The sequence below is a fragment of the Sphaeramia orbicularis genome, chromosome 5 (genome assembly GCF_902148855.1).
Source record: "Sphaeramia orbicularis chromosome 5, fSphaOr1.1, whole genome shotgun sequence".
Lineage (NCBI taxonomy): Eukaryota > Metazoa > Chordata > Actinopteri > Kurtiformes > Apogonidae > Sphaeramia > Sphaeramia orbicularis.
Window position 1 is genome coordinate 11,362,053 of NC_043961.1, and position 25,733 is coordinate 11,387,785.

Sequence of the window (25,733 nt, forward strand, 5' to 3'; positions counted from 1 at the left end):
ATTTACTGTTCAGGTGGAGGTTATATTTTGTTACCCCTTCCCTTGTTGTTGCTGTTGAATACACATGTTGAAATCTAATATTATGAAATGATTCATTCTTCAAGGTTTTGAATAGTCAGACTTCTTCACTTCATTTTCCTCACATCCTCTTCTTCTTTTTCTTGTTTTTTTTTTCCATGTGTTCCAGTGTTAAAAGCCACACATCCATGTTCATTAGCCACTGTATGTTCAAGTATTGAACAAAATTATTTTCCCATTGACTGAAAAACACAGAACAAGCCAAACACTGCTTTAAAAATAGAGTTCTGCATTTTTTTCATGGAGGTAGACGCTAGAAAATATTATGTATTGAATCTTTAAATATAAGTTAAAACAGGTTTTGGCTGACACATGAGAAAAATTACACCAGTGTTTAATCTGTTGTAAAGGAATAGATGGTCTGAAACCCACCCAGCTGGATCACGTGCAGAATCGGTCTCAGTTATTGTCAAAATTTTAACTGTTCAGGCCATTATTTCACCTGTTACATCAAAAAAGCAGAATATCATGATAAAACTGAGACATTTTATGTTTTTTAAAGTTAGAATTCCTTAACAAAAACCACTGTAAGACATGAGGAACAGGTTTCAGATCGTAAATATCTATCTCTTTTCAACACTTAATCTTAATTTAGTGCATTTGTTTGTTGGTGCTTAAACATTAAAACACCAAATTTTAAAAAAGCAGAAAGTGTCTTTACTGTCTTCCACATCAAAATTAACCCCCAGTTCACTTTTGTCCATCTCTTCCTTTTTACTCGACTTATCAGGAACAAATTCATCCGACCGCAGACGAACAAGTAACAAAATTTTATTCCGCTTATTGCATGAATTAGATACATTAGGTCACAAAAATAATTAGACTTTTCTTTGTAAGAAGAGCTAGAAAAGCAGAATCACCCTGAATTTAACCCCTCGTCCTCCCGTTTACATTCACATTTATTAAGCAAAAGGATTAAGAATGTGCAGGTAAAGCAGCTGAAGTTCAGACACGACGACTCAGCAGAAAAGAATCTGCCTCACTGCTTGGTGTTTCTGTTCAATCCATCCAGGGACAACCCTAAAAAAAAAAAAGAACATCTGGATGAAAGCTGTCACATATCAGAAATAATTCAACAAACTGAGAAACACACTGACAGTTAATTACCTTTGCTCTGACCAGTGTCTTGTAGTTGTCAGGGGACGCTGCGCTCATCATGGTTGTATAGACAGTAATTCTGGAATATAAACAAGTAGCAGATCATGATAAACAAGATTAAATACAGTAAAGGCAGTACAATTAGTGCAGATTCATGTGTGTAGAGGCCAGCGGTGTTGGCTGTTTCATTCATCAGGTTCCATTTAGACGCATAATTCTAATCAGAAGTATTTTTTCACTGATTTTTCCTGCATGTGGAAGCTGTATGATGCTTAAAAATGTGAAAATCGGTGACGGTAGGAAGGATTTGGATTAGATTTTGACATAAACTGTTATGTACACATGAATATTCCAGAGGTACAGATACAAGTTACACTGCATGGACAAAAGTATTAGGACACATCCTGTTGATTTAATATATGATAAAAAAATAATAATATTCATGTCAAAAATTATCAAAACAAATGTCAAATCAATATTTCTTTGAAGTTTAGTGGCTGGTTTTTCTTCCTGACATTTTTCTTCCAACATTTAACCCATAAAGACCCAAATATCCACCAGTGACCTGAACCATCTACTGATGTAAGCTGTTTAACCCTTTCATGCATACTGGTCACTACAGTGGACAGCTATTCTACAGCTTTTCTCTTCTATATTCATGGATTTTGTTGTTTTTGTTGTTTTGGTTTTTTTCACACATATCTTTATTAAAGTTTCAAGACACTACATATCTTTTCCGACATGAATTGGTAACATTATGTAGATCTCTCCTGAGCATAAACCCCCAGAATCACAAAGCCCTCCCCATAGTTTTCACACAATTTATCAGTAAATATATGTTTCTGTGCGTCAAAAATTAAACGTGTGGTGTCCAGATGAGTGGACATTTTTGAAACTTCATGAAAAATAGGTCCATAAGAATTTTTAAAATTTATTTATTTATTATTTATTTTTATGTATTTTTTAAATTTTTTATTTTATTTTTTAAAATGTATTTTTCAGAAGAAAATTTTCAATCGCATTGTTCTTTTCATGCCTGAAGAAGAATAAAAACACTCAGGAAAAAATTTTGATTAAGGTTCTCCTAATTCGTGCATGAAAGGGTTAATACCTGTTGATCCATTAATCCTATTAATACATGTAAATAATTGGTGTAAAATGCAGTTTGTCATCTTGTCATGGTCATCAGATATGACCCATTTGGATGTTCAGAGGCTTTGTAGTTACCATGGAAACACTGTCATCTTCTACAACATCGATTCACCAGTAAAACCCATGGAGTCGGATCAATGACAGTGGACAATATGAAATTATATTGTGACATTTGTCATTATCATTTCGTAGCCCATTTCATTAGAAATGAAGCACTATAATTCAATGTGTCCCAATACATTTTACTATACGTAAGTTAAGCTATAAGTAAGTATAATAAGTATATTATAAGTAAGTATAATAAGCTATAAGTAAGTATAAAACATATAAGTAAAAACACTAAAAGCAGTGTATGACTTTCATCACAATTTTTTTTTTCAAATTTGTAAAACCCCAGTGATAGTCTAATTATCACTAATCCCTGAGTCTTTCCACTGCTGAATCACTTCCCACTTGGTGAACAACTTCGAAGATGACTCCATCATAAACACAGTCTGCTTGTTTACATAACAGAACCAAATTTCACTCTGGCGTTTTTGGAAATTTTGTTGCCCCTTTACTGCCTGCTATCTGTCTAACTCCATCATAATTCATCTGTTTCAGTATAGTTATTGAACTTAAGGTGAGTTGTTGGTACAGTGGTTTCTTGCTGCTACACTGTTGTCATGGTTACCTGCATCCCCACCTCAAGACACACCCCCTTACCAATGTGGTTTATCTTGTTTATTGTTTATTCCAGTGTACAATGTTTGTTTTATTTGTTGTTGGTAGTACAGGTTTTCTTACTTCTGCTTATAAATATTTGTATTATTGTTATAATTACTATTACTTACATACTTGTATTACTTACTACTTATATATCGTTACAAGTACTATCACTGCTATCACATTGAACTACAGGGGTTGGACAAAATAATGGAAACACCTTAAAAAATCAACAAAATATAATTTAATATGGTGTAGGTCCGCCTTTTGCGGCAATTACAGCCTCAATTCTCCGAGGTATTGATTCATACAACTTGTGAATTGTTTCCAAAGGAATTTGAAGCCATTCTTCAGTTAGAATACCCTCCAACTCTTTTAGAGACGATGGCGGTGGAAATCGACGTCTTACTTGAATCTCTAAAACTGACCATAAATGCTCAATAATGTTGAGGTCTGGGGACTGTGCCGGCCATACGAGATGCTCAACTTCATTAGAATGTTCCTCATGCCATTCTTTAACAATTCTAGCTGTATGGATTGGGGCATTATCATCTTGAGGTGAAGGTGTTTCCATTAGTTTGTCCAACCCCTGTACATACATATACATATATGTACATATTGTGCATATTATAATATTACGACATAATTACTTTATTATTACTACTTTGTTCTACTAGTGCTTTCTAATGTGCATTTGACTGTTATTTTTTACTGTTACTGTTTTTACAGTAATTTTTATAGTTATTTTCTTGTAATATTTCTTATATGTGTGCATTCAGTGCTGTGCTGCTATTGGATGTAATCTAATCTAATCTAATCTAATCTAATCTAATCTAATCTAACCTGATAAATAGCCCACTGAAGATAAAATGCAACACTCTGTTCACTGAAAACATAAAACTGACACCATCTGTGGATGTTCTATTCTGTTCTATTAACACCATCTTCTTCAAAGTTACCTATTACTGACGCTCATATAAAACATGTCCCAGGCTACATCCTCAAACCCCAACACCAGGCGACGCCACCAGCCTGCGTTGGATCCAGTAGAGTCTGTCATATAATCTAAGTGACTACCAGTTCCATATGCTGTCTGCTATGTGCACGAGTACGCCGTCGAACAAAGGCCTATTGACGTTGCTGCAGAGGTGTAGGGAGGAGAACTGAAAGCCATAGTGTACAGACAACCGCCCCATCAGCAACAGATACAGTCATGTGAGTCCTTGATACAATAATAAACAGATAACTTACCCGTTACACACTGGAGAGAGCGACAAAACCTGCGGGAAGACACAGATTTAATGTCCAGGAAGTGCATGGAACACTTTGGAGTTGTACTTTAAATTTGCTTTTGTGTATTTGTCTTGCTATATCTGCCTGAAAGATGCTTCAACTACTATCTCCTTGTGTTTTGACAGTAACAATGACAATAAAATACTGAAATGAATTGAATTGGAAACAGTTCTTGCTTTACATCTGCTGTTGAAATGGTTGTTTTTAGTCTTGTTTGATTATGGAGACACAATATGCTATTATTAATACTGTTAGGACCCATTTTTATAGAAATCACACCAATAAACTTATTTTTGAAAAGTCGGTAGATGTCATTTACACACAACTCTATGAATAAAACTACACAACATCACAACGATACAGATGAATGTGCACAAAAAATATGTAAAACTCCGTAATTCAGTTTTGATTCATCACATGGTTTGGTTTCAGTCCCTTTTAAATCAACATTTAACCCATAAAGACCCAAATATCCACCAGTGACCTAAAGTATCTACTGATCTAAACTGTTTAATACCTGTTGATCCACTAATACTGTCAATGCATGTAAATACTTGGTGTAAAATAGTTATTCATCTTTTCATGGTCATCAGATATGACTCTTTTGGACATTCAGAGGCTCCGTAGTTACCGTGGAAACACCGTGATCTTCTGCAACATTGATTCACCAGTGAAACCCATGGAGTTGGATCAATGACAGTGGATGGACATATGTGTTTTATATTATATTTTGTTGACGAAGTCAATTTTCCTAATTTTTTTCTGATTTGATATAATAACCTTTGAATTAACTCTGAGCTTTAATGAACATCTACAGGGCTGGTGAATTAAATATAGGAAAATAGATGATTTACACTGAAAAATGCAAAATAAAGAGGATGATATTATAATAAACAATAATATAATGCAATATAATTCATCAGACTGTTTAACTCCACTCTATAACCACATAATTATAATTACACAACTATATTTTTGCACACGTATGATGTATATTTCTTTAATTATCATATTGATAATATATTGTCTAGTGCATATTGTATAAATTGCTGCTCTAATTTTGTGTTAATAGAGTGTTTTAATATATGTACAGGGTGGGGAAGCAAAATTTACAATATTTTGAGGCAGGGATTGAAAGACAGTGTATGACCAATTAGTTTATTGAAAGTCATGAGAATTTATTTGCCACAAGAAAATTTACGTAATAGAAAATGTTTTTATTCTATGTGTCCTCCTTCTTTCTCAATAACTGCCTTCACACGCTTCCTGAAACTTGCGCTAAGTGTTCCTCAAATATTCAGGTGACAACTTCTCCCATTCTTCTTTAATAGTATCTTTAAGAAAGTCGACATTGCTGTGTGATGTTCTATTGGGAGCATGTTCTAAAACGCCCCAAATAGCAGAATCCAGAGGGTTTAGATCTGGGCTAGAAGGTGACCATAAACATGATTCCCAAAAATTGCTAAAGTTGGATTTGCAGAAATCTTGTATTTTTCTAGCTGTGTGGGCTGGAGCACCATCCTGTGTCCATACATAATTTCCATCTGGGTAGTTTGCTTTAAGCCATGGCAATACCTGGTATCTCAGAGTCTTGTAGTAAGTATTAACATTGATTTTTTTCATCAGCTTTGTAGAATTTTATAGGCATTTTCTTTCCATCAGAAGCCACAACACCAAAAGCCATAACTTGAGCTGGATGTTTTGTTCTGAGTGTCCCCTTAACCTCAGCTTTTGATTTTGCGATAAATCTGTCATTTCTGCGGTTCAGAACAGCATCGACAGTGAAGATCTTTTCATCTGAAAAGATCGTTACAATGGAGGACTTTTCCTTGAACCATGTAATAATTTTCTTGCACCTTTCCAATCTCTTTTCCTTCATAGCTGTTGTCAACCAGTGTTTTGGTGTTCTTGTGTAAGATTTTAACTTCAAATCATATTTTACTGCATTTCTAACGGTCTTGTTGTCTACCTCAAGTTCAGTTGCCATTTTTCTCATGGATTTGGTTGGATCCTTTAGGATTTTGGATTTGAGAGCTTTAATAAAAGCTTTGGTACGTTTTTTTGTTGCTTCCTCCACTTCCAGACTTTCTCGTAATAGTTTTGCTCATAGTCATTCTCTTCTTTCCATTATAAACAGTCTTTATGGACACTCCAACTATTTTTGAAATCTCCTTTGGAGTGACGAGTGCATTCAGCAAATCACACACTCTTTGACATTTGCTTTCCTGATTACTCATATGGGCAAAAGTTTCTGAAAAGGTATGGATAATAGTGTTAGGTATGATTATGACATCAATATATGTTTGGTTTCAAAACAATTGACGTAGTGCCTGCTGAGAAAAAACAACTAAATGTTCATTGTAAATTTTGCTTCCCCACCCTGTATATAAGTGTGTGTGTGTTTGTATATTTAGAGCTTTATATATATATATATATATAAATGTATGTATGTGGAGGAATGTAATTGAGGAGTTTAACTACAGTTCATTTTAGTGCTTTAATGTGCTGTTAAGCTAAAATGAAGGAAAATGACACACAGATGAAAATACAACATATAGTGCAGGTGAGACCATCATAAGCCTAAGAGTTTAATAAACTCATCTTACCCTAATAAATACAGTACTGTGCAAAAGTTTCAGGTGGCCTTTAGATTTGTTGTTTTTGCAGCGTTGAAATGAACATGCATATTTATTTCTTTGTCTCTTTTCTTCAGATACAACAAGAAAATACAAGAAATATGTGCATAGTCACACAAAAAATGGAACTAAATGGGTTCGAAAGGTTCAAGTCAGTATTTATCAGTAACAGCATAAGTATCAGTATCTAACGTTTTTTTTCTGCTTCTTGTCATGGGGTCAGAGGTCACACTAAATACTGCCTTTAACCTTTTGAACCCATTTAGTTCTGTGTTTTGTGTATCTTTTAAGGCTGTGCACATATGCACTGTATTTGCTTGTTGTATCTGAAGAAAAGAGACTGAGAAATAAATAAGCATGTTCATTTCAACACTGCAAAAATAACAGATCTAAAGGCTGAATAAAACTTTTGCACAGTACTGTATATGTATTTATTTATTTGTCTCTGTTGTATTGATAATTTCTTTCCTGCTACTTTTTTTTATTATACTTGAATAGAGCGACTGTAACACCTGATAATTTCCTTCTGGGATTAAAAGTTTGCTGATTCTGATTCTGATAAATTGCTTTGGAAAGACAAAAAAAAAAAATTTAAAACACAAAAATGGTTGTGGGTCTTTAAGAGTCTTTGTTTTTTCTCCACTTACCTTATAAAGCGTGTGCATGTTGATGTTATTTTGCCCGGTGGTGTTTAACGCTTTATTGGCAACTTCCCTAAAAAAATCACAAAACAGGAACAGTGTGAAAACAGGAAGAATCACACTGTGGAAGTTGATTCCTGTGCATCGGCTGATCATGTGACTTACCGCCGATGATCTCTTGAGGGGGTCGGACGCCAGTGGTCAAAGTTGGTCTCGACTCTGAACCATCTACAGGAGGACACAGCAGGTGAGTGTGTGGACTCAGGTGTGTAACATTTATTTTATTTTTATTTTATTGCTTTATTTAATAAGGACCATGCACATTTTTGAACATTGCTGTATAAAAAAAATACACCTACGTAAATATGTCACAATTAGTAAAAATAACTACTTTTTATCTGCAGTCCCGAGGCAGGGGACAGACACAAGACATAAAACAGCCAACATTAATACATCACTCCTTCGCTAAAAAAAAAATAAATAAAAAAAACCCATTAAAAATACAAATAATGATGACAAAACAAACAAACAAATAAACAAAAAACAAATAGACATGAGGCTCTGATTCCTGACCTACCCTCCGTTCAGGGGCTCCAGGGGCCAGATATCCACGGGGCCCGCCCGGTCTCTGGTGATGACCACGCCCTCCCCGGCTCTGACCCCGCCCACTATGTAATACACGCCAGCGATGATGGGGGTTTTGGAGAGACGCATGACGGCGTCCGTGAAGTCCTCGGCGTCCTCCAGCGTCTGCACAGTTCACGCTCTGTTTGTCAACCTTTTACTTCCTCATAACACAGGAGTGTCAAAGTCACAAAAAGCCCCATGTGATCTCAAATAGACCGGACCAGTAAAATATAAATAAATAAATAAATAATAAATAATGTCAGCTCTAAACGTTAATGTTTTAGAGTGAAAAAAGTAAAATTGCATTGTGAAAATGTACCTGACTGATGAAAAGACAAACTATCCTTTAAAAAACGTGAATAACATGAACAACCATGAATAAACAAAATAAAAAAATTGACGTCCCCCGCCCTTTTTTTAATTTATTTTTGATTTTTTTAATGTGTGTGTGTGTGTGTGTGTGTGTGTGTGTGTACATGTGAGTGCAGGTGTCGTGTTCTTGTTCTGACATCACGTATATTGGACACTGTATATGACTTTTTTATATTTTCGTTGTTCTAATTTCAATAAAAAAAGAGTTTAAAAAAATAAATAAATAAAACAAAATAAAAATTAGTGTAGTTTTAACAATATTCTGCCTCAGTTTATCATTTACACATGTGTATTAAAACTTACAGATCCCACTGGATCTACAAATACACAAAACATTTAATAACTGACAGAACATTGGTAAAATTACATTCACTTCTCCAAAGATATTTCAGGTTGTCCATATTTTATCAGCTTATTCATATTCACTAAAATGAGACAGAAAAATCGGGCGTTATCATTATTCATAGGTTATTATAATAGTATTTTACTGGTCTGACCCACTAGTGGCCTCAGGACTAAAATGATTGACTGTTAATATCTTCAGTATAATTCTTGTATTTCATAAATTCATCCCACAGGCCAAATTGGACCTCATGGTGGGCCAGTTTTGGGCCGCGGGCCGTAAGTTTGACACCCCTGCTTAAACATAATGCTCTGTTGGTGCCACTTCCTGTTTGCCTCACCTCTCTCACCAACCAGCTGACCGGAGAACGCCGAAACAGGAATGCAGACACCACATTCTTCCACCAGTTCCACCAGTGTTCAGTACCTGATCAACACAAACAGATCGACGATCACACAGGAGATATGCTCGTTACCATGGAAACCGTCATTTGCTCTCATCTCTCTAATCTTTTACTGCGAGTTTTAATTTAGTTTTTAGTTTCCAGATACAGTTTGATGAGAAAAACCTGGAGTTATTGAAAGAAGAACAATAATAAAGACCATTAAATACTAAATATTCACTTATTGTGCAAAGCTATGTTTGTCGCGGTTTGAGTTGTACGTAAAATGTGACCGTCATTTGTTTTAATCTGTATCATAATACTGGAATGTCTGGGTGTGTGTCTGCACAGTTCTGAGAAATTGAGACGTTTTTTAACAGGCCAGTTTGGTGCCTACAGTTGAGGAATAGTCCCATGTCCACATTAAATATCTTGGCAAGTTGATCGGTCCAATATTTTGGGAGATATTAGTCATTTTGGAATACAACAGCCTAAGCCTTAACCTTAAGTTAAAAACAGGAACGACACATTTACTAACTTCAGTCATTATTAATCAGTATTAATATGAGCTGTGGTTCCCCATGGCTCAAAGCGCTAGTTTATCTATAAGACATTATAAAGCAAAATGCCACCATATATCGCTTCTTCACTAAAATCGTATTTATTCAAGATGTTCATGTAGCGACTACGGCTTCATTTACGCAGTATACATATAAAACACCATTAACGTTGTTTGACAGGAAAAAAATATATACACTATATAAAAAATAAATAAATAAAAGAAGAAATGAACGAAAATCTAAATCACAGTCAGGGTTCATTGTTTTACTTTCTATACATTAAAGAGTCTATATGTAGTATTTCTACTTTTACATATTACATAATGACCAATAACACTGGTCAACAACAAATTTATTGTTTAAGTTTTTTGAGCTGATTCAGGATAATTTTGGTGTGCTGAATCCAAAAATCACATTAATTTTGCTCAATCAGGTCAACTTTCTGAACTATGCTACATATTGGCTTTTTAACATTTTTGCTTACATTTATGGGCATTTTCACATCATATGATACAAAATTCTTACATATTTCTTGCAATAAACGAGTTCTGAAGATTTAACTTTTGCCAATTTATGATTAATGTTTTTTTTAATATTACAGGTGAATGAAATGGCTTCGACTAGAAGATCTTGCAAAAATAAGCCTGACGTATTCTGCTACATCTGCGGTGAATACACCATTGTACCTAACAGGAATCCTGTTAGAAAATGATTTTTTTTCTCTTAAAACCTATTTTGGGTGAGAACTATACAAAAAAATCAACTGATAAAGTCACAAAAATGTAATCAATTTTGTGAGAAGATCAAATTTTTCAAAATCAAATTAGCAAAAATACCTGACCTGATTGAGAAAAACAGATGTCATTTTCGGAGTTAGCGGAGCAAAATGCTCCTAATTCAATTGAAAAAACCTAGACAACTTGCAAAAAACATTTTTTTGTAACCCAGTGTTATCATTATTAGTGTTTAGAATTAAGGGCTGTGAAGTTCTGCCAAAGATGCCAGTGTATTATATTGTAGAGATGTAAAGTAACTTTATTTCCAGCAATAGGGCTGGAGATTTATGTGACCACTAGTGGGAGTAGTGAGTCTAAGTGGAGGATAAAAAAAACAGCAAGAAACAACTGTAAGAGTCAAAGAAAAGAAATGATAAAAATAGAAGCCATTGTTTTCTCCACTGGACTCAGCTGTAAATGTAAAGAATGGAGTTTGATGCTGAAATGCCAGTGTTTATTCTACTTGCGTGAGTTTGATTCTGAGGCTTATGGAAGTATAAAGTTATTATGGGATGTTTGATTATCTTTGCTAAATTGCTGGTTTTTAATCCACAATTCAGATTAAACTGTGGCAGTTCTGACCTTGTTTGTTTGATTCCAAATACATCTTTAGTTCAGCTATTGACAACACAAACCGTACTGAAAACAGAGGTGATTACAGAGGTGGTTTTACTGTGGCTGTTTCTGTCTAAAAACAGAGCTAAGCTAACAGAGCTAAGCTAACAGAGCTATAATGTAAACTATCAGTTAACACAGCATGTAAAAATCGACAAAAAAAGCGTCAATGAGTTTTAATTTGAAGAAGAAAACTTGAAGACACCATAATCACGTCAGTTTTTGCCTTAGTTTTCGTTAACTCTACTAAACCTCAGTGTTACCTCGCTGGTCTCCAGACACAGTGAACTTATGTGGACTCTGTCCCGTCCACAGCCCAACGTATCCGGCAAAAGACGTTCCTTGATACGCCACCTGACAACAAACACAAACACGACTGCATCACGTCGTCCTTTACATGTGTTTGTTTTCAAGAACATGTCACACTTACGATACCTTTCCATTCTTGAGGAAATTGATGTTGATGGTCAGATTCCTGAGGACAGGATGTGGATAATCCAGGTTCCTGCCGTGGTACACGTGTCCCTTTGTGTCCTGAGCCACGATGCTGGTGCAGAATCTGGGATCGGAAAAAGAGTTTTCATCAGGGCTGCAAGATTTTGGCCAAAAATAAAATCCTCTAATCCTCTTTCTCTAAAAACTCGATTTTCGATTTCCATTTTGATTCGACTGGTAGTGGCGTTTTAGCTAGCATGTTGTTTTTGTGTATAGCCCGCAATGCGACACACTGCTCCCACTCTGGTGTGTGATGAAGTTTAAGGTGCTGAAATAAGTTGGTTGTGCTGCTGCCGTACCAATTTCATACAACCAACTTTCTCTTCCTATTTTTAGCCACGAACTTCTCACTCTCATCCAACAAAGTGGAAGTGCTGCTGGGTCTTCTTCTTGGTGATTATCCACAGGTGCTCTTTGGAAACTTGTGGTGTGTCTGGTTATTTAGAGTCAAAAAAGGGCTGTATTTTAAAGACTGCCATGAATTAATAAAGGCATTTTATTTTTACACAAATCCTACAGTGTGCCTTGGATATATCTTTTGAAATCTAGCATGCTAATGAGGATTTTTTTGACTCTAAATAACCAGAACTTCTCACTCTCCTTTGCAAATGGCATTTTTGTACTAATGTGTGGAGACCAAAGACTGTGGGGACCGCTCTCACAGTTTGGAGGAGGAGCCTACGATTGCCGGAGACATGAGAGAGATAAAATCCAATTTGACGATTACCCTTTTTTTACCCTTTATCAGGCAAGTGACTATTTTTGGTCATTTCTGCACACATTACAAGACAGTGACAGCAACAGTTCCAGTGAGTCACCAATCTCAGGTCCAGTGTGGTCTCCAGGGTCTGGAAGGTCCACCTGTGCATGAACTGCTTTGTTAGGTACCATGAAGTAATGGTACTAATGTAAGGAATGATGTTCAAAGGGATCATGTGGATGTGGACAGGGGTCTGGATCAGCACTTATGTTGGTGTAATGTTCTAAAATACACATTCTTTTCATCTACATGTGTTTTTCTTGGGTGTTGTACTTACCTCTGTCAAGGAGGTCATGTTTACATCAGGGTTTGTCTGTTTGTTAGCAAGGTAACTCAAAAAGTTATGGTCGGATTTGGGTGAAATTTTCAGGAAATGTTGATACTGGCACAAGGAATAAATGGTTAAATTTTGGTGGTGATCAGGGGGATGGAACCAGGGAGTGGATTTTTTTATTTGTTTGTCTGTCTGTTAGCAAGATAACTCAAAAAACTATTAAAGTATTTGGATGAAATTTTCAGGAAATGTTGATACTGGCACAAGGAACAAATTATTACATTTTGGTGGTGATCGGGGGGGGGACTGATCTACCTTGGCAGAGGTCTGTGCTCTCTGAGTGCTTTTCTAGTTACTTATTGGATTTTTATTTTTTCATTTTTTTACCAATTACGGGTAAGGAACCAAATATGGTAACTTCATTAACCTTGATCTTCAACATAATAAAAAATGATATTAAAAAATTCACAAAAGTAATAAAGTCTAATTAGGTCATCCAATAGCACACTGGTTGAATTTCTTTTTATTTCCAAGTATTTCTATAAGTGCCCTATAAAAGGTTCATCCTAATTAAATAATTCGATTTAAAATCAATTAATCATTCAGCCCTAGTTTTCGTACATAAAATGAGTTCTTCACTGTTTCCTGGTTCAGTATTTACAGGGTGGGGAAGCAAAATTTACAATGAACATTCAGTTGTTTTTTCTCAGCAGGCACTACGTCAATTGTTTTGAAACCAAACATATATATATATATATATATATATATATATGTATATATATATATATACACATATATAATACAGTATATATGTGCACAACCTTAAAAGATACACAAAACACAGAACTAAATGGGTTCAAAAGGTTAAAGGCAGTATTTAGTGTGACCTCTGACCCCATGACAAGAAGCAGAAAAAAAACGTTAGATACTGATACTTATGCTGTTACTGATAAATACTGCCTTGAACCTTTCAAACCCATTTAGTTCCATTTTTTGTGACTATGCACATATTTCCTGTATTTTCTTGTTGTATCTGAAGAAAAGAGACTAAGAAATAAATATGCATGTTCATTTCAACGCTGCAAAAACAACAAATCTAAAGGCTGCCTGAAACTTTTGCACAGTACTGTATTTATTAGGGTAAGATGAGTTTATTAAACTCTTAGGCTTATGATGGTGTCACCTGCACTATATGTTGTATTTTCTGTTTGTCATTTTCCTTCTTTTTAGCTTAACAGCACATTAAAACACTAAAATGAAGTGTAGTTAAACTCCTCAATTACATTCCTCCACATACATACATATACATATACATATATATATAAAAAAAATAAATAAATATGTATATATATATATATATATATATATATATATATATATATATATATATATATATATATATATAAAGCTCTAAATATACAAACACACACACACTTATATACAGGGTGGGGAAGCAAAATTTACAATGAACATTTAGTTGTTTTTTCTCAGCAGGCACTACGTCAATTGTTTTGAAACCAAACATATATTGATGTCATAATCATACCTAACACTATTATCCATACCTTTTCAGAAACTTTTGCCCATATGAGTAATCAGGAAAGCAAACGTCAAAGAGTGTGTGATTTGCTGAATGCACTCGTCACACCAAAGGAGATTTCAAAAATAGTTGGAGTGTCCATAAAGACTGTTTATAATGGAAAGAAGAGAATGACTATGAGCAAAACTATTACGAGAAACTCTGGAAGTGGAGGAAGCAACAAAAAACGTACCAAAGCTTTTATTAAAGCTCTCAAATCCAAAATCCTAAAGGATCCAACCAAATCCATGAGAAAAATGGCAACTGAACTTGAGGTAGACAACAAGACCGTTAGAAATGCAGTAAAATATGATTTGAAGTTAAAATCTTACACAAGAACACCAAAACACTGGTTGACAACAGCTGTGAAGGAAAAGAGATTGGAAAGGTGCAAGAAAATTATTACATAGATCAAGAAAAAGTCCTCCATTGTAATGATCTTTTCAGATGAAAAGATCTTCACTGTCGATGCTGTTCTGAACCGCAGAAATGACAGATTTATCGCAAAATCGAAAGCTGAGGTTAAGGGGACATTCAGAACAAAACATCCTGCTCAAGTTATGGCTTTTGGTGTTGTGGCTTCCAATGGAAAGAAAATGCCTATAAAATTCTACAAAGCTGATGAAAAAATCAATGTTAATACTTACTACAAGACTCTGAGATACCAGGTATTGCCATGGCTTAAAGCAAACTACCCAGATGGAAATTATGTATGGACACAGGATGGTGCTCCAGCCCACACAGCTAGAAAAATACAAGATTTCTGCAAATCCAACTTTAGCAATTTTTGGGAATCATGTTTATGGCCGCCTTCTAGCCCAGATCTAAACCCTCTGGATTCTGCTATTTGGGGCGTTTTAGAACATGCTCCCAATAGAACATCACACAGCAATGTCGACTTTCTTAAAGATACTATTAAACTATACAAAACTATTACGAGAAAGTCTGGAAGATACTATTAAAGAAGAATGGGAGAAGTTGTCACCCGGATATTTGAGGAACACTTGCGCAAGTTTCAGGAAGCGTGTGAAGGCAGTTATTGAGAAAGAAGGAGGACACATAGAATAAAAACATTTTCTATTATGTCAATTTTCTTGTGGCAAATAAATTCTCATGACTTTCAATAAACTAATTGGTCATACACTGTCTTTCAATCCCTGCCTCAAAATATTGTAAATTTTGCTTCCCCACCCTGTACATGGTTGTAAATGGATACGTACGCTGACACTTCATATGCGAAATTGAGCATGACAGCGTCGGCCAAGTTTCCTTTGAGGAGCGAGGCGATGCCGCGGATCTCCCCCGCATACGGCTGAGGAACAAACTTCTCCAAGGCCGTCACAATGGGAATCACTGCATGATGCATCCATTTGGGGATGGTAGAGCTGACAAAACAACAACAACAACAACAACAACAACAGTGAAAAACACGCCATTGTTCATTGTGATTATTCAACGCAAAGGCACGGCTGAAAAAAACACAGAAACGTAACTTATCCTATATCAGGAGTGTCATTTTAGCTCAAGGGCCACATAGTGAAATAGCAAAATAGTGTAAAACAGAGAAAAAAATGGACACATTCACAATCATTTATACATGTAGATAAATGTGTGTGTGAAAGTAAATGTAAATATGTTTGTTTACATATATAATCTTTATACTATTCGTGTTATTGTTCTGCAAAAGTAGGATGACGATGAAAAGCATTGATTTTCACAAATTACTCTGGAATAAGTTATGAACTGTAATTTGTTAGTATTTACTAACATAGTACTGCACTGATGTACTTCTACTTCTATAATCACATACAGTCATTTTCTATTTATAGTAGTTTATATAGGATAACTTTCATCATTATAGGGAAACTGTGGTACATACTTTACAGAAGTAAAACAAACGTTTCAGCAAAAAAACCAGCTTCTCTAAACCATAACGGTTGTATTTAGAGTGATCTTCCTTTTACACTTAACACATCTTTAATCCTTTTGTTCACTTCCTGATTTTTTATTCCAGGTTTCGTTCAACATAAGCCAGATGTTTCTAACGTTTTTTTCTGCTTCTTATTATGGGGTTAGGGGTCAATCTAAATACTGACTTTAACCTTTAGAACATTTAGTTCTGTTTTTTGTGTGTGTTTTAAGGCTGTGCATATATTTCCTGTATTTGCCGAATCTGAAGAAAAGACACTGAGAAATAAATCTGCATGTTCATTTCATTGCTGCAAAAACAACAAATCTAAAGGCCGAATAAAACGTCTGCACAGTACTGTATTTATAAGGGTAAGATGATTTTATCAAACTCTTATGGTCTCACCTGCACTATATGTTTTATTTTTATCTGTGTTTGTCATTTTCATTCTTTTTAGCTTAACCCATAAAGACCCAGTGCTACTTTTGTGTCAGTTCCCAAATGATTTTTTTTTCTATTTCTACCTTTCTTAACTAATTTATCACCAATTTTTAAAAATAATATTATCCTCTGTATTTTGCATTTTTTGTTGTAAATCATGTCTTTTCCTACATTTAATTCACTTGATCATCTAGATTCTCATGAAAACTCAAAATAATTTCAAAGTTAATTATATCAAAACAGAGAAAAATGAAGAAAAAGTTACTGTTTCTGCAAAGATACTGCTAACTAAATGTAAAAACAAGTATGTCCATCCACTTTCATTGATCCAACTCCATGGGTTTTACTGGTGAATCAATGTTGTAGAAGATGAGGGTGTTTCCATGGTAACTACGGAGCCTCTGAATGTCCAAATGGGTCATATCTGATGACCATGAAAAGATGATAAACTGCATTTCACACCAATTATGTACATATATTGATAGGATTAAGGGATCAACAGGTATTAAATAGTTTATATCTGTAGATGGTTTGTGTCACCAGTGGCTGTTTGGGTCTCTGTGGGTTAATAGCACATTAAAACACGAAAATAAACTGTAGTTAAACTCCCCCATTCTAGTCCACTGACGTAATAAGATATTATGATGTATTTTAGTGTCTCGGCAGCAAATTTTTCTTGAGTAATAGTGCAACGGTGAAACACAAAGAATACAACGTAATTCATAAAAAAATACATATGTAGAGAAAATATAAAACAAGGTATTTTAACAAATAAGTACAAGCAAGAACAATAAGATCAGCAAATAATTCAACTTAAATGGGAATAATGATAATAGTAATAATAAGAAGAACTGCTTTAGTACATTACTATTACAATCACATTTCTATTCTGAAACTTTCTATGTATTATATTTTCTAAATACATGATAAATAACAAATGTTTTTTGTAATCAATATCTAGTCTGTTTAATGTTTTCAGTTACCGTAGATGTGAATATTTTCTGATTTCTTTCCTATTTGACATTAAACTGATCATCTCTGGGTTTTGGTGAATGCTTTATCGCTGTTTTATGACATTTTATGAAATAAACTATAATAAACTATACATTATTTAGTCACAGCTGAGTATATTAGTTTTTGTTTGTTTTTTTGTATGTTTTTATTTTATCTTGCAGTATTATTATTATTGTTAATGTTGTTTTGTTTGACTGTCGAGTGTACTTAAGAAGGTAATATAAGGGTGAATCACATTGTTTTTATGCTTGTAAATGGATACTGTATGTGTGTTTGGAATGGGAGGACCCCAGGAAGAGTAGCTAAATAAATAAATAAAAATAAAAAAATACATAAATAAATAAATAATAATAATAATAATAATAATAATAATAATAATAATAATAAATAAATAAATAAATATAAACACATCTCCTGACTTTCATTAAGTTTTTCCATCAGTTTGTTTTTAATGATAATAATAAACTATTAACTATTAGTTCTACTGTCAGTTCTATTCTATTCTATTCTATTCTATTCTATGTGATAAACGGGTACCGGAGCCGGTCCCAGGTCCAGGACTCACTCTATGACCTCAGCGGACGCCTCCCTCAGGTAGTCCGGGTCGTAGATGTCCATGAGGGGCTTCCATCGGACCTCCGGGTCCTGGTCCAGGCTCACGTTGATCGTGGGCGGAGCCACGTCCCCCAGCGCGAGCCCAAACAGCACCGGTACCAGCACGAGCCCGGTCCGGAGACACATGACTGCACGAGCCGGACCGGACCGGAACCTGAGACGGATCCGGGACTCTGGTACCCCGGTCAAGTCCACTGATCCGGAACAGAGATGAAGGCGGATCCGGGATTCTGGTCCTCCTGGGCTGGTCCTGGTCTCTGGTCCTCCTGGTCTCTGGTGTTCCTTGTCTGGACCTGGTCTCCAGCCCTAGTGTGTGGTCCTTGTCTCTGGTCCACCTGGTCCGTGGACCTGGTCTCTGGTCCTCCTGGTCCTCCTGGTCCCCGTCCCGGGTCTAAAACTCACCCAAACAGAGACACTTCCGCTGTATTTTCACAATAAAACATCCTGTCATTAGAGGAACTGAAAGTAGACCTGGATCTGGATGAACCGGTTCCAAATCAGACAGTTTGTTTATTTGTTTGTGTGTTTTTTAAAAGTTGAATGTATTTGATGGTTTGTTTGTTTGTCTTTATTTATATCAGGTCTTAGATGAACAGCATAGAACCAGAACCAGCTCCATCTGGACCTGATAGAACCACATTAGGCCACAATCATGATGGAGTTTGTAGTCTTGTTTTGTCTCCTTATTTCAGTCCTATTGTCATTTTTTTTTTTTTTTTTTTTTTTTTGCTGTTTTTCACATATTTTTGCCAAATATCTTGTTTTTTAGTGTCATTTCTGTTTCATTTTCATTCCATTTTCAGTTTTGTCATTGTTCTTGTTTTCATCTCCTTTTTTGTCATGTTACCTAATTTTTGTCTTTATTTTTGTGTTATTTTTTTTCTTGTTTTCAGCTGCTTTTTTATCCTGTTTTTGTCTAATTTTTATGCCACATAGGTTTGGTCTTATTTTATTTTGGTTGAATAAGTTCACATTCATCTAGAACCACATGGGACAGGATTACTGTGAGAACCTTAAAATTCACTTCACTACTTCATGAAACAAAAAGGAAAGAAAAGAAAAGAAAAGAAAAGAAACCTTAAATGTGATATTAAGTGAAATGGCCACAAAAATAAGCTACAAAAAGCTAAAATAAGCTGCATAAATACAAAAAAAGGAACAAAATGCTGTGCAAATGTATTATGAATGTAAAACTAAAACATATGACTTATTATGACTGAATGACAAACTAAAAATCAAATGAATGAAGTGAAGAAATACTTTTGTTGTGTGTGTGTGTGTGTGTGTGTGTGTGTGTGTAAAACTAGAAATTCAACAGATAGAGAATACATAAAAATACAATGAAGTCAGCGCATTTACACATAACTTAGTTTGAACTTTTATTTTGAAGTTCTTAAACAGGAAGTATAATTGTTGCCGTTTTTGTCAAAGGAAGTTATTACACTGTTTTGTAAGAGGGATTTTCCCATAACCAGAGTGCTTTTCATAGGCAGAAACAAGAGTTATAGTTTTTATTTTTTATTTTATATAAATATGATTGAATAAAGTCCAGTCATTTTAATAGAGAGAAAGTAATAAATGCATCATAACTGAATAGTACAGGCAGTGGAATTTTAACTTTATTGTCTTTAAAGAATAAAAATGCCTCAAAAGATTTTGCAATTTAAAAAAGAATGCATTTCTTTATGCTATTTTTCTTGAATTATATCCCCATTAAATTTGTGTTCTAACTTTATTTCCTTGTTATAGCAGCTGCATCAAGGGCCAACCTATTTGCTATCTGATTATCTTGGTACTTTTTGGGATGTGACATTAACCCTTTCATGCATACTGGTCACTACAGTGGACACGTCTTCTACTGCTGTTCTCTTGTATATTCATGGGTTTTACTGTTTAAGCTTCATATCATCCAACACAGCACCATCACATACCCCGCAATTCATACCATTACTGTAACTTTGCTGTTCTTGATAAAACTGATCTGCACTAACATGTTTTAGTGTAAATAAATTGCTAATTGTTATTAGACTGTAATTTAAAAGTTTTCTCAATCAAAAAAAATTTATTTATTTATTTATTTTTTTTTTTTTTGCATATTTTCTCCATGAAGTGAGTGATAAGTAGTATTAGAGTATGTTAAAATGTTAGAAAATATCAGATTAGCTGCATGATTTTTTTTTTTTAATTTCATAGTTTTCCACTTTCTAATGATTGGTTTTAAATACACATTTTTTTTGTTTGTTTGTTTGTTTGTTTTTTTGTTTCAAAAATTAAACACATGGTGTCCAGCTGAGTGGACATTTTTGTAACTCCATGAAAAATATGTTCATAAATAAAATTTGATCACATTGGTTTTTTTTTCATGCCTGAAGAGGAATAAAAACACTCCAGAAAAAAAATCTCAACTAAGGTTCTCATAATTAATGCATGAAAGGGTTAATTACCCCACCCCCGAGGGGAAGGCAAGGGGTATTGTTTTTTTTTTTTTTTTGTTTGTTTGTTTTTGTTCGGTTTGTTTGTTTGTTTGTTTGTTTGTTAACACCCTAGCAGCAAAACTATTGGTTGAATTCATACCAAATTTGGCTTATAGATTGCCAGTGACCCAGAATAGATGTCATTACATTTTGGTCAAAAGTAGGTCAAAGTTACAATTTTTAAAGAATTTTTAAAATCTTTTTTCCCCCATGTACTCATAATGGGTGAAATATGTGCGAGGGGTGGGGTTTGTTGTGCCTGGCACCACTTGTTCCTGTTGTAGTGCTTGGACGCTAACTTTTGCGCCCCATGGCTCTCCTGTCTCTTGTATTGGAGGAGGGGGGGGTTGATTGTGCACACTGTAAGCCCGGATAAGTAGAGTTTACTCAAAAAATTTGAGGCAATTGATTGCACTTAAATGATTTGAGTAATGATCGACTAATCAATTGGTTTAAATAGGTTCAACTTTAAAGCTAAAAGTATTGAACTTAAACTATTAAGTAGAAAACACTGAAAGACAAGATATTTGTACTTTAAATCTGTTGTAAAATCAGTCCCACTATCCAACCATTCAACTCAGCATTTTAGACTACACTGACAAATTTTCTCAATTGCAGCCAGATTAATTTATCATTGATTGAACAACTTTCTTTAAGCAAATCAAATTCATAAATTTTATCCTGTCCATTGTAGTTTCGTAGTAACACAATTTTAAATGTTATATCATGGTTACATTTTGGTTTAATGTCATTTGCAAGTATATACAACATATTTAATTTGACTTAACATTTTAATTGACATTGAATACAAAGACTGTAACATGAACAGGAAAACCATTGTTCTTCCTGTGGCTCTGACTCATGGTGCAGCTCTACAAAAATACAAAAACAAACACAAAAAGCCCAATAAACACTGACATACACACATTAAATCCAAATTAACACTAACACCACAACCCCGCTGAACCCCTGCACATAAAAATAACACATTTTCAACAACATGCCCAATACCCACAATGCAATGCGAAGATAAAAAAGGTGTGGTCATGACTAAAACTTAGTGATTTAATTCCATTCAACTGAAACTTTTTCGTACTTTCAGGTATGTCTGTAAATTAGTAGAATATACTTAACATTTTACAGTGACATCATAAAACTTGAATCATTTAAGTGCATTGCAATTAAAGCATTTTAGTAAATACAAATTCTGGGCTTACAGTGCACGTGCCATTTATAACTAGTGTTTTTTGTGGTAAAGGGAGTTAATCTGAACTAAATTCTAATAATTATGAAGACACAACTGTCTATTCCAGCAGTATTTGGATCTGCATGAAAAACAAATGGGCATGTATTATTATACAGTCAGAACTACAGTATAGAACTCAATGGCATTTACTACAGAACACAGCCACACTGGAAAAAATGCCCCTCTAAAAACAGGTTTAAAAAAATTAATAGAAGATAATTTTGTTTGAATTTTTACATTGTACTTGGTCATGTGTAAAAGTCAGAGATTTTTGGCTGGGCTTGTGTGATATTTTGTCTAACCCTGGATCCTGAAATTTGTCTAATTGGAAATTTTATGAAGATTAATGAACCACTAAACAAATATCAAACAAAATTCCTCGAAATAGCCTTGGCAGTGGCTAGAAAAATTATTGCTGTTACATGGAAGTCTGATTCTCCCATTCCTTTAACCAAATGGTACACAGAGATGAACAGTTGTGTCCTTTTAGAAAAAATAAAATATCGCCTAAGAAAGTCATATAAAACTTTTGTCAGAATTTGGCAACCTTACTTAGACTATGTAGGTGCAATTGTAATTTAACTGGACTTATTGTGGCATACCATGTGTACTTTTGAAAAAAAAATAAGAGTAGGAGCTTTTTTTTTTTTTTTTTTTTTTCGAGGGAGGGAGGGGGGCAGTATTTGTCACATTTGTTTGTTCCATTGTTCTCTTTCTTCATCTGTAAAATGAAAATTCGAAAACCAAAATAAAAAAAAAAAAAAAAGAAAAAAAAAAGAAGATAATTTTGTTTGAATTAAGCAAAAAAAATCTGCCAATGGACCAAGTGAAAATTATCTTGGTAAGATTTCTTGAAATAAGATTTTCAAGATCTATTGTCTAAAAATAAGTTCTTATATCTCACTGAAAAGTTACATCCTGGGGGGAAATAGGTCTAAATTCCTCTTTTATTATTGGGTCTAAAAAAGGTGGTAAAGTGCCAGATACCAGATGAACCCAGTTTCACAGACGCACCCATATATGTTTTTGTTTTTTTTTTTCTTTCTACTTGACACCATGTATTGTGTGGCTTAAGCTGTAAAGTAGGAGGCATTAATAAACTTTGCCTCTGTCTGAGCCTTTTTCTGTCAAATTGTTTTATTTCTCTCTTCTTCTGTTGTTTTGAAATGCATATATGACTGAAAATAAACTAAACAAAGTAGCACGAAAATGAAAGTTCAGAAAAGGACACTTACAAGGAAATGTTTTTGTGTCTTCGTGTGACTCATCCTGGAGATAAAAGCTGAACAGAATGCAGTTCAACCACTTTGTGCAGGTTTGGACAACAGCTGCTCAGTGAAAACGTTTCTATGGGAGGTGTTTGTACAGTCAGAGCTGTAGGTATCTGGTTTTATGTGTCCTCTGTTCATCAACACAGTGGATCTGAAATGAATCAATGAAGATGTGATTGAAGTGTGAACTTTGAGCTTTAATTCAAGGGCTTTAATAAAAATACTGCATTCACTGTTTAGACATTACAACCATTTTAACCACAGTTTGTCAAAGCACTTCATTACACTGGGCAGGGGGTGGGGGGAGTGGTCGGGGGTCTTTGATGGTGGGACAGTGGACAAGGAGTGGTAGGAAATACTGGTGAAGACTCCAGATGTTCAGTTCTTCTACCAGGGAGAAGTAAAATAATAATATAAGAACCTATAAATAATGACAACTCCAACCTTTTCTCTATGTTTTAGAGTGAAACAAGTCAAATTACGTAATGAAAATATTTACATCAACAAAATATCCTTTAAAAATGTGAATAACCTGAGCAACAACGAACAACTGGAAACTTCATTAGAAAAATAAGAGCAATTTTAATAACATTCTGCCTCAGTTTATCATTCACACGTGTGCGTTATAACTTACAGATCACAGTGGATGTACACAGTAAGAACAGTGTCAGTTTAACTCTTAGTTGAATTTTACTCTGTTTCAGATAACATTTGGTCCCACTCAAAATTAGACTAAAATTTACTCTATGGCCAGTGTCATATTTTTAGAGTTAATTCTACTCAATTCAGTGTCAAAATTAACAAAGAAATGTGTAAAAATGTTTAACACTGTGGTGTTTCTGCACTGTAGAGAGTTTACAGAGCCATTTTTACTCCAAATTCAGTTTAAAAATGACTGGTTTGATGTAATACTTATTTCTCTACAGTGTTATTTTCTTCATCAGTTTGCACCCCATGCTAACATTGGAACAATGTAGAATTGCAGGGATCCTCAATAGTGATGTGACGTTCACAAACGAATCGAATCTTTTGAACGGCTCTTTGAAATGAATGATGGGAACCAAGTCTTTGTCAAGAGCCATTCTTATTTTTTTTTGTTTTTTGTTTTTTTTGTTTTTTAAGGAGGGAGTGTCCGATTGTCAATTTACCAACATGCTGTTCTTGTTCTGAGAATTGCACTACAGTTCAGGTATTTAAGTAATTGCAGTGATTAATCACTGTTGTGTTTTGTGCAGTTTTTTCCGTATGTTTACACACATTTATTGTTCTTGTTTTGAGGAGAATAAAATGTTATTTCATAAGAAAATGTTTTATTTTCGTCTTCATTTTTAGGCTACAGACTAGTCCACATAATGTACCGTGATGTTTTTTGTCAAATTCCAGCATTTGCCTAATGTCACCTCTCATGTCATGGATTTAGCCCGTACATTTGAACTAACTATTCTTCTTCTTTTTTTTTTTTAAATATCTTTTTATTTCACACAGAAGAATCCTACAGATACAGTACAAACATTGTCATACTGGGTCTCACTTTTTACAGTTTCTCCTTTGTGCATTCTTCCCACCTCCCATCCCTAAAGAAATAAATCAACTAAACACACACAAAAGTAACAGGCCAAAAATATACATATCTAAAGAGAAAATTAAAAAAAAAAAAAAAAAAATTACAATAAAATAAAATTTTTAAAAAATCATCATCATCCTCACAATAACATTAGAAAGGGTAACAACATAAGTATGAGCATAATTATGCATGCTGTAACATACAGGGGTTGGACAAAATAATGGAAACACCTTAAAAAATCAACAAAATATAATTTAATATGGTGTAGGTCCGCCTTTTGCGGCAATTACAGCCTCAATTCTCCGAGGTATTGATTCATACAACTTGTGAATTGTTTCCAAAGGAATTTTAAGCCATTCTTCAGTTAGAATACCCTCCAACTCTTTTAGAGACGATGGCGGTGGAAATCGACGTCTTACTTGAATCTCTAAAACTGACCATAAATGCTCAATAATGTTGAGGTCTGGGGACTGTGCCGGCCATACGAGATGCTCAACTTCATTAGAATGTTCCTCATGCCATTCTTTAACAATTCTAGCTGTATGGATTGGGGCATTATCATCTTGAGGTGAAGGTGTTTCCATTATTTTGTCCAACCCCTGTACATAGCAATAATAGGGCAGTATTCATGATCTACAAACTCAAACTTTCTCCATACCAGAAAGTAAAGGCAACCAAAATTCATTAAAGAGATGGCCCCGATTGTATTTATCCACAGTCAGTTTCTCTAAAGGTAAAAAAGAAGACAGTTGATCATGGAAGATCTTAACTATTCTTCTTTAAGGTAAGATAATATTTACTGCCGCACCAATT

General features: G+C 34.5%; 1 protein-coding gene across 1 annotated transcript; it reads right to left on the bottom strand.

The window, feature by feature from the left end:
- Positions 1–833: 833 nt before the first annotated feature.
- LOC115420204 (N-acylethanolamine-hydrolyzing acid amidase) lies at positions 834–18,779 on the bottom strand. The gene is made up of 11 exons (XM_030135465.1): positions 18,316–18,779; positions 15,607–15,771; positions 11,714–11,837; positions 11,542–11,632; positions 9,286–9,371; positions 8,181–8,353; positions 7,769–7,831; positions 7,610–7,676; positions 4,285–4,313; positions 1,186–1,255; positions 834–1,098 (listed from the first exon to the last, which is right to left on the bottom strand). Exons 1-11 carry the CDS (start codon positions 18,489–18,491, stop codon positions 1,078–1,080), a joined length of 1,065 nt encoding a protein of 354 aa, XP_029991325.1. The 5' UTR covers positions 18,492–18,779; the 3' UTR covers positions 834–1,077.
- Between the last annotated feature and the right edge of the window lie 6,954 nt (positions 18,780–25,733).

What these genes read in the sequence shown, in the direction of transcription:
- LOC115420204 (XM_030135465.1), bottom strand. Translation starts at nt 18,491, where the DNA reads ATGTGTCTCCGGACCGGGCTCGTGCTGGTACCGGTGCTGTTTGGGCTC. An exon ending in TTCGCATATGAAGTGTCAGC is followed by an intron (nt 11,838 to 15,606) that starts GTACGTATCCAT and finishes TTCCGATCCCAG; the next exon opens with ATTCTGCACCAGCATCGTGG. An exon ending in CTCTCTCCAGTGTGTAACGG is followed by an intron (nt 1,256 to 4,284) that starts GTAAGTTATCTG and finishes TTTATATTCCAG; the next exon opens with AATTACTGTCTATACAACCA.